The sequence below is a fragment of the Mytilinidion resinicola genome (genome assembly GCF_010093595.1).
Source record: "Mytilinidion resinicola strain CBS 304.34 unplaced genomic scaffold BDZ99scaffold_1, whole genome shotgun sequence".
NCBI lineage: Eukaryota > Fungi > Ascomycota > Dothideomycetes > Mytilinidiales > Mytilinidiaceae > Mytilinidion > Mytilinidion resinicola.
In genome coordinates this window covers 782,003-796,922 of record NW_022985437.1, presented here as the reverse complement: position 1 = coordinate 796,922, position 14,920 = coordinate 782,003, and the positions used below count along the sequence as shown (strand labels likewise).

Sequence of the window (14,920 nt, the reverse complement as noted above, 5' to 3'; positions counted from 1 at the left end):
GGTGCCCCCACATATTGCGCAACCGTGGCCACGAGGGAGTAGTCCAGCTTTACGGCCAGGCTAATGTTGGTACCCAGTCACCGACGTTGCAGGAGTCATCGTCGGGGCGCCCGGGCTCTCTATCTCGCATTTGCAGCTGTCCGAGTCGACTTCTTGAAGACTCCTGCCTCATTCAACCTCGACGAACATTCGTCATCCTTTAGACCGGCAGCACGAGATCAGCGCACTCCACACCATCGTCGCATAGCGAAAGAGGCGGCACCCAGGGAGTCGGAAGTCATTCCGTCTCACAATGCGGGCAGGGAATGCATGCAGCCGCTCTCATGAATGAGGGAAGAGCACAGCGTATTCGCTTCGATTCCAAAACGAGGCTGGGCCATCTGGAGGGCTCGATTCTGGTGATCCTACCACGTGGTACGCACCGGAACAATGCTCACCGTGACTAGTGTCCCGAAAGTCCGTACATGACATCAGTTGAGGCTCCAATAGATAGCCGTTTTCTCCAGATCTCGGGAGGACCCTAATGTTTCCGAGCAATCAGAAGCCACTCCAGCAACTCTACAGCCTCAACACACGATGTTAGCGTGCCCGAGCCCACGGACAGTTGTGTAAGACCCGAGGCCCGAAACACACTGCCCGATGCTTCTAGAAGGTCTCTTTTTGGGGCCTTTTCTGGCGGACTTCACGATACAGTCTCCCTACCTGCTCGGCTCGTACACCTCTGTGCACGACAGGGTTGTTTACAGTGCGAATCACCCATGTCGTGTACATAGGTGTACGGGTCGAGCAGGGGGAGAGACTGGAGACCCATACCCACCACGCCGACTAACTGGGCTCGCCGGGTCTTTGGTATTTTGTGGGTTTCAGAGCAAGTTGCAGCAGAGGAAGCACGGCTGTCTCCACGTGAATTCTCTAGGCCTCGCGTTAGTCTTACTATAGCTGATTCTTCTGGAAGGGTACACCTTGCTAATCCCCGCCCAATACAGGAATTTAGCTTTCTTAACAGTGCCATAATATAGCACCCGGAGAATCCGCGGCGGCACCGTAACCGACTCCACTCGCCCATCCTTCAGACACGTAGTATCCGAAGCATACTCGGGAAACCTTTGCAACACTCAACACTCAACCTGCAAGACCACACGCAGGCGATGTATTGCAGGGTGTCGCTTGCCTGGGTACGAATCCTCTTGTCTACGGAATGGGTGCTCGCCGGTGCCAGAAGACTTCCACGATAAGGCTACGGAGTCATTGTTTCCAGAATCATCGATAGTCTCTCGCGCAGTCATGCACGTCCAGTCTCAAAGGGCACTACCACCCGCCCTGGGCGGCCGTAAGCTTGATGCATTCAAGAGGCGGCCAAGGCCCTCCGTCTGCTTGGAGCCGATGCGATGGGCAGCGTACACAACCAGAGAGGGTGGTCGACGGCGCCGGACTTCAGCAGCTGGGACGCGCGCACGTGACTTAACCTCGATTGTCTGCGGACCATCGATGATGGAGGCCGCAGGCTGGCATTAATGCGAGCAAAGCTCCGCAAAGAGCAGGGCCCGAGGCGATCGTAAGGTCATGGGCTCAGCGGGGGTGCGCCGTGTGCAGTGTCTCAGCAGATATGACCCGAAGCAGCAGGGCAAGCTACCCCGCTGTGGTGTGATAAGTGAATGCGACTTAATTTGTTCTGCAGCACGCGGCCGGGATCGCGATCCTGCCAACGCTCGTTGACGCCATGTACGAATCCTGAGCAGCGCCGGCGCCGGATCGACAATCTGCCCAGTGCTTGAGGGCAGCCCTGTCGGTGCCGCGATGGCGGCGGGAGGCGCGCCGCCAGTGCTTAGAGTCGATCCGCCTATACTCGCCCTCCTCGACGCAAACCGCAGCAGGGCCGCAAGGCGGAGGAGCACCACGAGAAGCGCCGCGGGCAGTACCACATGGCGATTCCCTGGCCCCGGTTGGCTGCCACCATGGGTCGTCTCCCGTGGGCGTGCCATTGCCGTGGTTTGGCTGATTGACGGAGGACTTCCGCGGCGAGCGAGGCCGGCGAACACCACACTGCGCGCATCGCAGCACTCTCCTCAACCAACCCGCCATCTGACAGCTAATTGTGCTGGCCGACGACGCGATCGGCAGTTGCAGGAGTCGAGGTTTGGCCTGCTTCGGCGCTGGAGCAGGCCGTCGAGGACGCGGGCACGTTGCGGCCAACACTGCCGCCTCCATCTACAACCACGCTTCGCCCCGAATCGATCTTAACCCTCCAGCCCGTCGTCATGCCGTCGTCCGCTGGCCTGTCTCATGCCGCCAGGGCCTTGTCAGCATGCAGCTCCCGCCCTGGTCGCTACATGCAGGTGAAACTAGCCGCGTCCTTTGCTTCTTCAGGCTTACAGGCATTGTGGAGACCCTCACTGCTCTCAGCGCTGTGGGATCAGCATCGACACGCTGCCGCAGGGACTGGCTGGACATCTGCGCGGCTGGACAGTGCCCCACGTTCACCCCAACGCGCAGATGCAGTCTGAGCATGTCCGGATATAAAGCTCGGAGCCTTCTCTCGTAGCCACACTATCACCTGAACTCTGTCTCTCATTATCACCACCAACTAGTTCACCTATCACGTCCCTCATCATTCACCCTGCCCTTCTTGCATCCGGCAGCATCGTACCTCTACGCGTGCCCGTAAGTCGACGCTACTTCCTCTCGTCTAGTTACTCTTCTTGGTGCTCTAGCGTGGGTGTCTCGTTGCCGTGATATCTCCATGCTTCAAGGAAAGGACGTACATTTGGAGAAACCAGAGCATGCCTGACCTCGGGGCAGCTTTATATCCCCCCCGCTACTACGGGAATCTCTCGTAGCCCTCGCAACAATGACCGGCCAGCGAAGAGCAATTGCCTGCACCATCTGTGCAAAGGCCAAGACGAAGTGTGATAAAGCTGTACGTTGAGAGAATGAGAACCCTGCTCCTCCCTTTCCGTGCTAATCAAGCCCTGCTATATCAGGTCCCCTCATGCTCCAGATGTGCAGCTAAGGGCCTCGTATGCGAGGCTCGCTCAACGAGACGGACTACCGACAATGTGTATCGCCAGGCTAAAAAGCAGCTCGTCTCGCACAAGCGATTCTCCTCAACCTCGTCGATCCCGACTATTGGCACAGAATCCCCTCGAAGCGTACCTGGTCCTGACCACAAGCTCTCTCATACCTCGCAATCAATGGACATTCCTTCTCCTGCAAAGTTTGGCCACCGCCAGGCCGACCTTTCTAGACGGCCCACGCTACATGTACTCCCACCTTTCAGCTCAGGACGCCGAAGTGAGAGTGTCAGTGACGCTTACTCAGACTATGGGAGCCCTGATCCAGGGTTTTCCATGTTTCCTCCTCGCATGGACAATGGTGACTTTGATCTTTCTGGCACTTTGACACCCCAGACTCCAGACTCCTTCTGCTCCGGGAGTGAGTCTTTGCCCATGATCACGGACTCATTTGATCAATATCTCAACCCACAACTGTGGGCAGATGACAATCAGATGCCACTGGGTCTAGGCTTTGTGGAGGGCGAGCTGCCCGACTTCATGCCAACCGACCCAACGATGCAATCATTCTGGCCCACCTCTGACTTGGAATCAAACTTCGCCGGTAGCCAGATGTTTCCTACGCAAGATACCCCTTCGCTTTGTGAGTCGCCCACCTCGCTACCAGCATGGTCAGTGCCAGCTTCCTCGGCGTCACCGACCCGGCGCCACGCACACGCAAGATCTATGCCCTCAATGTCCATGAGCGAGAGCACAGTTCCTGAAGTTGATTCCATGCTATCCTTCAAGGATGAATGGCCATGCTTCCGATGCAACCCAAGCGAGCCAACCGCGCCAGAGCTAAGCACCTCCAAAACTTATCTTCAAGGTCTAGAAGCTATTCCCAAGAATCCCAATGTTTGGCGGGACTCTATCCAGCCACAAGCTGCCGCTCGCCTTCGGGAAGCCTTCAACAACAACCTACGTATTGAGTCCCTACGGACCTCTACACGAGATGCGTTGATGACTACGACAAGAGAGATGCTTCGCAAGGCCCGCCACATTTTCGAGAGCGCCGACACCTCGCTGTCGCCGACAACTGGCCCTAGCGGCGCTGCAAACCGCCTGTCACATTCCCTCTCCGTCGCCTCCCGATCATCAGAGCTCGATCAGGAGTTTGCGACCTCTCCTTCCACAACCACACTAGAATGTCTTTTCAGGTCTTACAGCTGTCGTTTCGAGCCTTATTATCCGAATTTTTCTGCAGGCGTTCTGGACCCTATGGAACTGATCAACTCTGACAATAAGAACGCGTCGTGCCTTCTACTGCTTCTCATCCTCGCTGCAGGCGCCTCTGCTACACCTACCATGGAAGCAGGATATCTCACGAACGGCCTGACCGAGTCTTGCCGGATTCTGTTGACAGATCTCACTGACAACGATATCTCTCTTTGGAAGAACCCTACCATTCTCCGAGCTGCGCTCCTCTCTATGAATCTAGCTGCTTGGAGTGGCGAGAAGTGGCACATGGATGTGAGTGATCTCTGTGTATGAAAAATTTCTGTATAGCATACTGACTGTTTCAAGGTTTCCAAGAGCCAATCAGACCTATATCTGACGGTTAGTGCTTATTCAATTCACAGAAACATCATTAGTCTAACTTGCTATAGATGCTTCGACGTTCCGGACTTTTTGCGTACCGAAAAAACGCTCTGCCAGAGTTCTGTGGCATGCTTGGTACTGAGGTGGAGTGGAAGAAATGGAAGCAGCACGAGAGCATGAACAGGTACGATCGGACTACGCGATAAGGAACACGCACATCATACTGACCGTTGCTCTAGACTGGTGTACTCCTGGGTCATCGCAGATCAGGAACTAAGCCTCTTCCACGACCAAGCACCTAACCTCGCCATCACCGAACTCACTGCTGCCCTTCCTGACAAGGATGTATTATGGCAAGCCAGTTCCGCTAACAGCTGGTCTTTGGCCTTGGCCAGGGTCCATGATGGCACCGACCTTAGCCAAACCAGGACTCCTCCCTCTCTCTACGACTTGTTCAAGCGCCTCATGAGCCGCGATCTCTTAAATGAGTCTCGCGACCTCACCAAGCTTCAGCTCCGCCTTCTCCTCCACCCTCTACAGTCGCTGGTATGCCACCTCTACCAGTGCTTGAGCTGCTTTGCTGGCGACGCTAGTAGCAGCCATGCTCAGCGTCTCTTCGTCCAGATCCGTGAGGTGCAATCCATCCTCCAGGATTGGTACGCTCTGTGCTGTAAGCGCATGCGCAGCGTCGAGGAAGTCTGCCCTATTCTCCTATCCAACCTCGTTATGTACCACCTCGTCTGCCTCAATACTATGACGCATTTCCCCGACATCGAAGCCCTCGCCCGCGGCGAAGTATCCCAAGAGCAGTTCCTCTCTACCTCCTGGGCGCGCACCAACTCAGTTGGCAGCGCCTCACGCATTTGGTTTCACTTAGGCCAGATCGTGCGTCTAGTTCGCATGATGCCCGAAAGTAACCGTCCCCTTTGGTTTCCTGCCGTCATCTACCGCGTCGCCCTCATCCTTTGGATGGTCTCCACATGCAACAACGCGACGCAGTCGCCTGAATCTGCAAAATCGCTCACTCCATTCAGCGACAGCATGTTTGCGATCGACAACATGCACCCGGAGCACACTTCCATTCAAAGATACCTCCAATATTCGGAGGGCACTCCGATGCTTTCAACAAGAAAGGGTGTTCTTGTTAGCCTCGCCGTTCCTAGCGATACAATCATGTACGCGTGTGAAGTTATGAAAGAGGAAGATTTCAACACGCGCCTAGCAGTTTGCATCAAGAACCGACTTTCGCACCTGGCTCAGCGAGTCAAGGCTGCTTCTGCATGATTTACGTTTCTTCTTTTCTTCTTTTCCAGCACTTTTTTTTTGTTATTCTGTGTATACCCGGACTCAGCTTTATATACCCAGCCTTTTGAACCGACAGTCAAAATGTTCTTTCGACTGTTACCAGTGCTAGGGAATGACGGCGTTAACATTCATTCGCATTGGTGGATCTCTGTCTACGTTTTCTTTCCTTCTATCAGCTGGCGTTTTAGAGTTATCTCCTTCAATGATCCTTTCATGTCTGTACAGAAGAGTCCATGCTCTTTCTCCCTCCCGTTCTCCATGTCTCAATTTCCCTAGCACGACATGTAATCCACATTTCAGTTTACCCAACCTTCTCCCAAGCGTTCAAACACAGGGCAGGGGAAGGTGCCATTGATAAGCAATTCTTTCCCTCTTCCTCTATCTCTATCTCTCTCTCTCGCTCGACGCGGCACTACCGCCGTCGATGCCGCTCTGCACACCCTAGCCCCACGGGGTACGTACTTTGTAGAAAAGAAAATGCAAGGCTACTTACCGCGCTTTGAATTTCGGGCCGGCTTTACAAACCCGATAAAACACACTCGAGTACCTCACAACCTAACCGTGACTCCGCTGATTGGCGCGACTCCGCACAATCCAACACGGTGCTAAAGCACAGCACGAAAGGCCGCTAATTATGTTGCATGAAGTCCGAAGCGTGGTGGTGGCGCAGGGGCACCCCCAGTCTCTCAATAATCACCCGAAGGGGCGTCCAGGGTCCAGGGGGGTACCCTTGGGGGTAAGTAGTGCGGGAGGGGATAAGCTTAGCGGCAACGCGGTTGTGGCTCGACACGTTTTGTAGCGAGCCGCAGATTATTGCAGTTTTTAGCAGGGGGGTGGTGGAGGGCGGAGGTGGCGATAAGTGAGTGCGTTTACGAGGAATTATGGGATGGGAGTTTGGAGCAAATGGCGGTGCTGCGGCATCTGCCGTGGTGGTGGTGGTTGGTGGGTGGTGCGGGTGAGATGGAGCTAGGGCATTTGTGAAACAGCCGGTTCCGTCGCTACCGTTGGCTCAGTCGGGGGAAATCGTGCGTATCTAAGGTTTTGAGGATGTCGAGTTTGGGGGAGTATGGGTGGTTTGATAGGTGGTCAGCAGCTGAGAGGGAGAGAGGGGAAGCCGTACGTTGGATCAGCACTTTGAGGGTCTATCGGCCGTGTTGATCGCTGACGGGAACTGGGCATGACGTCGGCAGCGTATGAGGGAGCCGAGCTGAGAGCTTGCCTTCGACGGTTGCTAGCCCGATGCCTAATTGTAGAGGGACGTGCGTAGTAAATAGGCAAGCGGGGCGGGTCGCAAGGATATCGGACTGCGCAATGAGTGGCGCAGATCCTTGGTAAACGGTTTTTTGATGTCTGTGTCGTCAGATCAGGAGCTGCTCACGGCTTACAATTCATCGATGTTCGGGTGCTCAATGAAGAAGGTGGAGAAGTGATGGTGTGATATCAAGCTTTCTAGAAACGTTTGCCCGGCTTATCTCCTGGGCTAGGTATATGGCGGATTAATATGGTAGCGCGGAGAACGAATCCTACAGAGTTGGACTTTTGTCGAATCAGAAGCTGATTCGCAGCTCTCCCGGTCACCGGGTATGGCCAGATCAAGGGAGAGTCTTTCGAGTCTAGGTTTCAGGGTCCATGCTATCACGGTCCACCTTTTAGGCCCAGGGTGCAGGTGGCTAAAGACACTGTTCTAACGATTTTCAGTCAAGGAGCAATCGATAGCTCAACCTTGATACTCTGATCTGCATTGATATCGGTTGCGGTATCCGATACGTACTACTGAGTTGCCAGAAATCCACGTGTTGAGTGGATGGGGCATGGTGAGTCGCTGGACGATGGAGACGTCAGAGGCATGGAAAGATAGCCGCTATTCTAAGTACCCCACCTCGCTCCACCTATCGCTTCGGATCACTATCACGTGGAGAGCAAATTGGGATTAGTTGAAGTCACGTAGGAAATATGTTGAGTCACTAGCCACATCAACGTACAAAGGTAGTAATCGCAATCTGTTCATCTTCGTTGAATCTACCGTTTTCGTTTGTACATTCTATAAGTCGTAAGCCATCGTAAGCTGAACCAGAAGCATCCTAAGAGTATCAGCTTAAGCCGGTGTTCACTATCTCGTACTTTTTACCGAAACTCTTATGATACATACCTCTTTCAAAGGTCCCTGCTGTTCCTTCTGTCTATTCTCTTTTGTATATCCGCTCTTTGGCTCCAGCTAATGTTCCTACTTGGGAGACCCCTATAGGCTTTTGAGCTCCGGGCACGACGCATCGGTCGATGTGATGGAGACTGGATTGCCTCTTGACTGACCGGCTACCTTCTCGGTGCCATACTCTAGATTTCACAGTGTCGTCGAGTTAAGATTGGGCTATGACTGCAGGTTTCAGCCTCAGAGCAGGGAACTGTGGAACTTGATTTATAGGTTCGGCCTCAACTCCGCGGCCTCAACACCGACAGCTCCCTGAATGTCATGTCCCCAGTCAATGTGCTTCCCTGCTTCACAACTGGGGGCTCGTGAGCTACGACCTCAACGTACGGAGAGAACTCCGACATAGTCACGTTACTTTCCTGATTATTGCGTATATAAATTCACTCATTTACTTCAATATAAGCTCATGGTCAATTTAATCTATCTTATAACTCTTGGCGTTTTCGGCCAGTGATAAGGGTAGCCTGTGGTATCAAATAAGTTTATGCACTCCTGCTCTTTGCTGTCTGAGGTCCCTCGTTGCATTATCAGGAATCCAGATAAGATGTAAAGGCAAGTCTAGGTAGACTAGAGCGGTGTCAAACGCTTCCCATGCTACATTGTTTCTCGGGGTGGCCCAGCGTCTCATCGATATATTTGAACCAAGGCGGGGACCAGCTGCAAGAGAGTGCACAAACCGATGTCGTAGTATTGTACTGTTCCTACGCATCTTTACCCTGGCTTGGATATGTAACTGCTTCCATCCACACTGTCACCTTATTTGCTATTTTACTGTCCTTCCCCTTCTTCACAAATCTGAATTGGTTCCCCTGCAGCATATCGACCTCGCAGTTTCCTGGGTTCAAGCGTGGATCTGGATGAGAGAACTGTGCACGGTATTTTTTATAGAGCTCCGGGGCTCCATTCCAGAAAATTCTGCCTTGATGAACGACGTGTATCTTCTGCAGTTCATCATTGTCACAAGATGCTATGGTCTTCCGGATAAGAAGCTCAAGATTGCAAATCATGAGGCCCTCACGAGACTCAGCTTGAGTGGCTTCTCCTTCCAAGTGTACATAGATCTCGCGAATGCCTCTGAGCCCCGCGGCTGCCAACCGCAGCCCAGAAAGCGACTGTGGATGTTTGAGGAAGTCGTACACCCCGGCGTGAACCTTAAGGCTCGTGATATGTGGACGATACGGGGGCCGTACGCGAACCAGGAGCTCTTTGAGGTCGGCGAGACGCCAAGCCCGCGTGTGGAATGTCGTCGCTGCGAATGCAAGCGCATGGGTTTCGTCATAGAGCTGGCGGCAGGCGAGGGACAAGGCTAAAGGTGACTTGTCAAGGGGCGGCGGGAGAATGGCGGTTGTTGCTGTTCTTGTTGTCGTTGTCGGCGCGAAGAAATGCGCGTACACTTCCAAGCGTAGTTCGGCAGGTAATGATAAAAGAGGAGAGTTTTCGGAAGGCATAGTCGTGTTAGAAACCTGTGTATCCGCGAGTGCAGGTTAGCAGGAGGATACTTTGAAATACGAGGAGTTGAAGTTGACGCCTAAATTGATCCCATTAGTGCTAGTGCGCCGCAAATGAGTCCACGGGTCGAGGAGACGTAGTGGCGCAGGCCGCCGTCTGAAGTGGCCTAGCATATTTTCTAGAAACTCCAATGGAAAATCCAAAGCTTGTTATGGCTTACAAGAGTGTATTGAGGTAGACAGCAGTAAACAAATGTACATAAATCCACGTAATCGGTTTCATTTATTTGAGTAAAGGAATATCGCTACTCGGGGTGACCAAAAACTGAAAATCTCGCACATTCTAAGTTTCCACAATCTTCAGACCCCACCTACCTACCTCAAAAACCAAAAAGTGAACACCCGTCCACTAATTCACCTTAGATACCCTTCCAAAGGCTAAAAAGCGACCAGCACGGGACTCGAACCCGCAGCCTTGCCCTATCTAGAAGTCAATAGGAGGGGCACGCGCTACCATTGCGCCAACCGGCCCGTCGATTGTAAAATCAGAAGATTTTGAGCGATCGGCAAATTATTTGCATTATATCGTGTAATTCAAAAACAGACACAGAATTTTCTTTGAAGTTTGCTCTTCGTTTGGGTTGGTGCGGGGAGGAGGGGCATGTCACGAGATTAGTGGGAACAATTCACAATGAAAAAGTACGTTTAATAAGCTAGGAAGTCTGTTCAATGCGTGCTTGGACTTTATAGCCTAATGCCACTTGACCATCATGATCTTTGGATGAAATTTCTTTCAGTGACGATGTAAAGTTCGGATCTCATCTAGTCTATTGCATATACCCATGCCATGGTAGTAAGACTGTGTAATTGCCACAACCCAATCCTATCATACCGCACATCAATGGAAACTGTTATGAGCCTGGTATTCCCACCTGGCAGATAATAGCGATGAAGTGATGCTAAGGTATAGTAGATCACGTGTCAGTTCCCGATTCGGACGACTCGATCACTTCACTTCCATTCTTCTCACAGACGACTCCATCCAACTCAGAGCCTATCTAAGCTTAGAGCCGTCTATATAGGACAATACGGCTACAGCTCGGCACTATCACGGTCAACACAGTCCCCCTGTATATCTCATATTTCCAAAGTCACTTCTTCAGCCCTTCATCCGCTTCGTTTACCTCCGACTCGGATGCCGTCTGACCCACCCCTGCCTTTCCCAGTCCATTTCCACTATATCTTCCTCCACGAATGCCTTCTGGGGCCCCGACGATGAGCCCTGTCCTCGACGCCGTTCGCGTCTAGCCCCACTATCAGACACTGTTTCCTGTCGGACAGCAGTTCGGGAAGGTCGGCCCCCCTGCGGCGCTGCCGCACGAGGAGGTAGATCGAAATTTATGGGACCTTTGGGACGATAGCCGTCGTGCGGATGCTGGCCGTCATCGTTCTCGTCGTCTCTCTGCTCGTCATGGAAAAGGTAGACATAAAAGACGCGAATAACAGCGCCGAGACCGATTACAAAAAGGATTGTCTGCCCGGCTGCAGCGAGCGAGTTGACGCCCGTGATGTTGTTCCAGTGGATAGTAAGTTCAGTGGCAGCAGTGATGATGGTCGCAACGATGATGTTGATTAGGGAGTTGAGGTTGCGGAGAACTTGAATGCGGCGCTCGACGTCTTCGCTCGGGCTATGAAAAGTGAGTAAGGAAAGGGTCTACAAGTACGAAGCGTGGTATGAGGGGAGAACATACTCGTCTTCGTATGCATTCAAGTCCTTTAGATACCCCAGCATGCTGACCATCTTCACAAAAACAAGCAATAGACATATCGTCGCGAGCATGAAGTAGAGTAGTATATTAATAACCACGAAGCCGGTGTTATTCAGGCGGATCTTGGCGAAGAAGAAGCCGAACTGGTCACATTCTTCGCCTTTTAGGTCTTGAACGCGGCCGAACCAGAACCAGAATTGCAAGCCTAAGACGGCAAATTCTAACAAAAGGCGCAAGTTCGAGTGCAGAGCGCTTTTTTGAACGATTGGCCACCGTGTCGGGTCCCAGTAAGGATTGCGTCGGGTAAAGAAGCGCCATATGTATACTGGGGCTGCGTAGAGGTATGCGCCAAACATGAGGAGCAGGATGATGTAAACTTCAACGACTTGGAGAGATTGCACGTTTCGAGATACTTGAATGACTAGTGCCAGGAATGTTGCGGCTACGAAAAAGTCATTGGCAAACCACAAACCTTTGACCTCTCCACGAGCGATCCAGGCGGCGAAAATGGCGCCAAACCACTGTAGATAGAATCCAAGGCGTATCCCGAGACCGTACATGTCAGAGTTGCCCTCAAACGTACAGACGACCATCTTGGACACGGCGATCTAAGCAGCCAGCTGGAAGTGGGGTTGAAGTTCACATAGTCGGGATGAACCCAAGTTCCAGAGCTGAGGTGCATATCCCCACAGCCAATCATTAGCTTCGGCCTGAAGCCCATCGCATGATCGGTCATGCACATGGCCAAGAAGAGAGAAGGGGTTTTCCGAATTGTTTTGACAAGGAGAGATGTGACAAGAGATTTGGACTGTTAGCTGGCCGATCTTGCAGCCTGCAGAGCCGGAATGGAGAGACCCGAGAAAGAGACTAAGGAAAGACTCGAAAAGACATGCACCGTATAACGCAGGAAAAAGCAAATCTCGATCACCGCTGCCTTCGCACCAAAACTCGAAGACGCGTCTAAGGGTTTGAAACAGTGGTAGAGCGGATATGCGTTGGCATAATGGCGTCCATTTATCCATCCTCGTCGCTGAAAAGGATTGAACTAGAGCAGTTCTATGACGTTGTAGACTGGCAAGAAGATAGAGAGACGGCCATATGTGGCTTGTCTCGTGATCTAACCATCACCGCCCATTCGAGTGCAATGGCCGGAGAGAAGCAAAAGACGTGATGCTGAAGCAAAGATGATGATGTTGAAGAAGAAGGGATTCACGTGAAGGGTGGAAGGTTAGAGCTGGGACGGGCGTGATGTCGGTGCCACCTCGCAGGCATGGTGTTGAAGATCCCAGCCCCCTCTTTCGTAACCTGCTTTCGATGCGCCACCGTATAAGAACCTCTGCCGGGCCGTCTGTCTGTCTCGTACCTATGTGCGCTGCCGCCCCTTCGCATGGGTCACTGGCAGGAGCGCATCGTCTTCGTCCGTGACTTTGCCTTCAACTCCCCCCGTTTTCGCATGGCGACCAACATCGGCGATGCGCCCGCGACCACCTTTGCCGAGTACGTGAATCAACCACTTTCCACGCGTGCAGACGTCCCCAAGATGGATGCGCCAGAGCCGGAGTCGAGCGCAGAGTCGGGCTCAGAGGCGGAGAGCGATGCGCTTCCTGACGGGCCCTCGCAACCGTCCTCTGAGCCCAATCCGCTCATGCCGCGACCCATTCTGGCGCATCGCATCCACTCGCACCGTCTCCACGTACAAGCCAAAGCTAAATCGCAGCGTGCCAGGCTCCTCTCCGGCCCGCTCGTAGACATCTACGTTGGGCCCTCCAAGCGTCACTGGGCCCTCCACCGCAACCTCCTCTGCCACCACTCCGAGCAGCTGGCTGCCGAGCTCCTCCCATCCAACGACGCGAAAAAGAAGACACCAGACAAGCTCGAGCTACTAGACGACGATCCATCAGGCTTCGAACTGCTGGTGAAATGGCTGTATCAAGGCAAGCTCGACGATGTCTCCGACATGGCAGATCCGAATCGCATGTACGACTACGCAGTGTACTGTCACAAGCTGTACCTGCTCTGCGAGCGCTTCGACATGCCGCAGCTGAAGAACATTGCGATGGACCAATACCGCAAGGGGCTCAGCGAGGCAGAGCTGGTGCCGGACGCCGACGAGATCAACGAGATATATCGTAAGAGCAGTCCCGGCTCTCCCTTTCGACGGTTGATGACCAAGATTGCTGCGCGCCAGATCATGGACCCGGCGAGTGAGAAGGACGCCGAGTCCTATCGAGCCTGCTTCGACGGGACTCCAGATTTCGCAATCGATCTGGTCAACGCCATTCGGTTGGGCACGGGAGGTATGCTGTTCGAAGACCCAACTGAGGCTCGCGATGACTGCACTTATCACGACCATGACGCGGGGCCAAATTGTCACATAAAGGGCAAAGGGAGAGCAAAGCCAGGTAAATAAGCGGCACCTGTCACAATCTGCCCGATTCCTCAACACAGTGCCTTCCTCATGCCGTCCCGTCTCCTCTGGGACGAAGTCGAGCACCCATCACGCTCCATCCACACCACGCTTCGTCCGCACAAAGCAGAACGATAACAAGAATTAACACCACAGTGTACAAGGCTTCCTCGCACCGCCGCCGCGTCCACAAGCCCGCTCCACCCGCTCAAACGGCAACGGCACCGGCCATTCCATCGGCATCGGTCACTCCACCTCCAACAGCAAACATCACGTCGCCTCGTCAAGCGCTGCCGACGGCCGACCCTCTGCCTCCCGTGCCTCCTCCTCCGCTTCCAAGTCATCCGACTCCACATTCCGCTCCGCAGACTCCCCAACCGCGTCCCCCTCGCCGACCCGGCGCCTATCCCGGCGGCCCTCTCCGCCGCGCCTCGTCAACGGTCTCGACGAGCACCGAGACGGCGACAGCAGCAACGCTCAGCTCAAGCCCGCAGGAAGCTCGGGAGAAGTTCCGAGCGAGAGCAACGTCAGCGTCCGGCGCAAGAGTAGTGGGGCTGGGACTAGAGGAGGCAATGGTGGAGGAGCAACAGGAGGAGGTCGAGGAGCAAGCCCCCCTGCTGCCGCCCCCCCTACCACCCCCGTCGACAGTCCAAAACGGGCTCCGCCAAAGCTACGAAGGCGCACTTCGCCGCCAGGCCAGTCGTAGCAGTCTTGCCAGCAAGAGCAGCAAGACTGTCTTGCCCGAGGCCGGCAAGACCAGCAAGACGTCCGACAGTGGTAAGAGCGACAGGGCCACACGCGATACAGGCTCCGTTGACAACCCAAAGCCCTCCAAATCCGAATCCGCAATTTCCAGCTCCATATCCAAAAACGACGACAGGAGTCAAGACGACAGTCCAGAATCCCCGTCCGTAGCCTCAGTCGACGCCAGCCCGCCCCGCCGAAGGATATGGGACTGGGCTAGAGTTGGTGTCTCGGTGCCGGGCCTTGGCATTATGAGCCGCAGGTCGCATAGCGACCTCAAGGCTTCGATGGACGTGAAGGACGCGCCTGCCTCTCAACCGATTCCTAAGACCGCAATCATTCCTCCTATTACTGGGACTCAGGATGATTTCAGTGTTCCATCTGCCGTTTCGACGGTAGCTACCACTGTCGATACTGGTCTCGAATCGACAGCGAAAAGCAACGGT

At 53.8% G+C, this 14,920-nt stretch overlaps 6 protein-coding genes and 1 non-coding gene across 7 annotated transcripts; 2 read left to right on the top strand and 5 right to left on the bottom strand.

Annotated features, from left to right (window-relative positions):
* Positions 1-533: 533 nt before the first annotated feature.
* On the bottom strand, positions 534-1,274 carry BDZ99DRAFT_7421 (uncharacterized protein). Its single transcript, XM_033728865.1, has one exon. The coding sequence runs from the start codon at positions 1,064-1,066 to the stop codon at positions 683-685; it is 384 nt and encodes a 127-aa protein (XP_033583988.1). The 5' UTR covers positions 1,067-1,274; the 3' UTR covers positions 534-682.
* A 388-nt stretch (positions 1,275-1,662) lies between these two features.
* On the bottom strand, positions 1,663-2,379 carry BDZ99DRAFT_470090 (uncharacterized protein; the record flags this gene model as incomplete). Its single annotated transcript, XM_033721608.1, has 2 exons — positions 1,663-2,208; positions 2,374-2,379. The coding sequence occupies 2 exons, from the start codon at positions 2,377-2,379 to the stop codon at positions 1,663-1,665; spliced, it is 552 nt and encodes a 183-aa protein (XP_033583987.1).
* Positions 2,380-3,989: 1,610 nt separating this feature from the next.
* BDZ99DRAFT_456822 (uncharacterized protein) lies at positions 3,990-5,955 on the top strand. The gene is made up of 4 exons (XM_033718541.1): positions 3,990-4,523; positions 4,578-4,610; positions 4,661-4,776; positions 4,832-5,955. The coding sequence occupies exons 1-4, from the start codon at positions 4,032-4,034 to the stop codon at positions 5,874-5,876; spliced, it is 1,686 nt and encodes a 561-aa protein (XP_033583986.1). The 5' UTR covers positions 3,990-4,031; the 3' UTR covers positions 5,877-5,955.
* Positions 5,956-8,807: 2,852 nt separating this feature from the next.
* On the bottom strand, positions 8,808-9,554 carry BDZ99DRAFT_513286 (uncharacterized protein; the record flags this gene model as incomplete). Its single annotated transcript, XM_033724702.1, has 1 exon — positions 8,808-9,554. The coding sequence occupies one exon, from the start codon at positions 9,552-9,554 to the stop codon at positions 8,808-8,810; it is 747 nt and encodes a 248-aa protein (XP_033583985.1).
* Positions 9,555-10,000: 446 nt separating this feature from the next.
* BDZ99DRAFT_t3 lies at positions 10,001-10,085 on the bottom strand. Its single transcript has one exon. It is a non-coding gene; the product is annotated as a tRNA-Arg (tRNA).
* Positions 10,086-10,548: 463 nt separating this feature from the next.
* Positions 10,549-12,121, bottom strand: BDZ99DRAFT_7341 (uncharacterized protein). Its single transcript, XM_033728860.1, has 2 exons — positions 11,306-12,121; positions 10,549-11,242 (listed from the first exon to the last, which is right to left on the bottom strand). The coding sequence occupies exons 1-2, from the start codon at positions 11,914-11,916 to the stop codon at positions 10,735-10,737; spliced, it is 1,119 nt and encodes a 372-aa protein (XP_033583984.1). The 5' UTR covers positions 11,917-12,121; the 3' UTR covers positions 10,549-10,734.
* Positions 12,122-12,701: 580 nt separating this feature from the next.
* On the top strand, positions 12,702-14,675 carry BDZ99DRAFT_456819 (uncharacterized protein). Its single transcript, XM_033718540.1, has 4 exons — positions 12,702-12,820; positions 13,049-13,725; positions 13,895-14,507; positions 14,558-14,675. Exons 1-3 carry the CDS (start codon positions 12,711-12,713, stop codon positions 14,434-14,436), a joined length of 1,329 nt encoding a protein of 442 aa, XP_033583983.1. The 5' UTR covers positions 12,702-12,710; the 3' UTR covers positions 14,437-14,507; positions 14,558-14,675.
* The last annotated feature ends 245 nt before the right edge of the window (positions 14,676-14,920 follow it).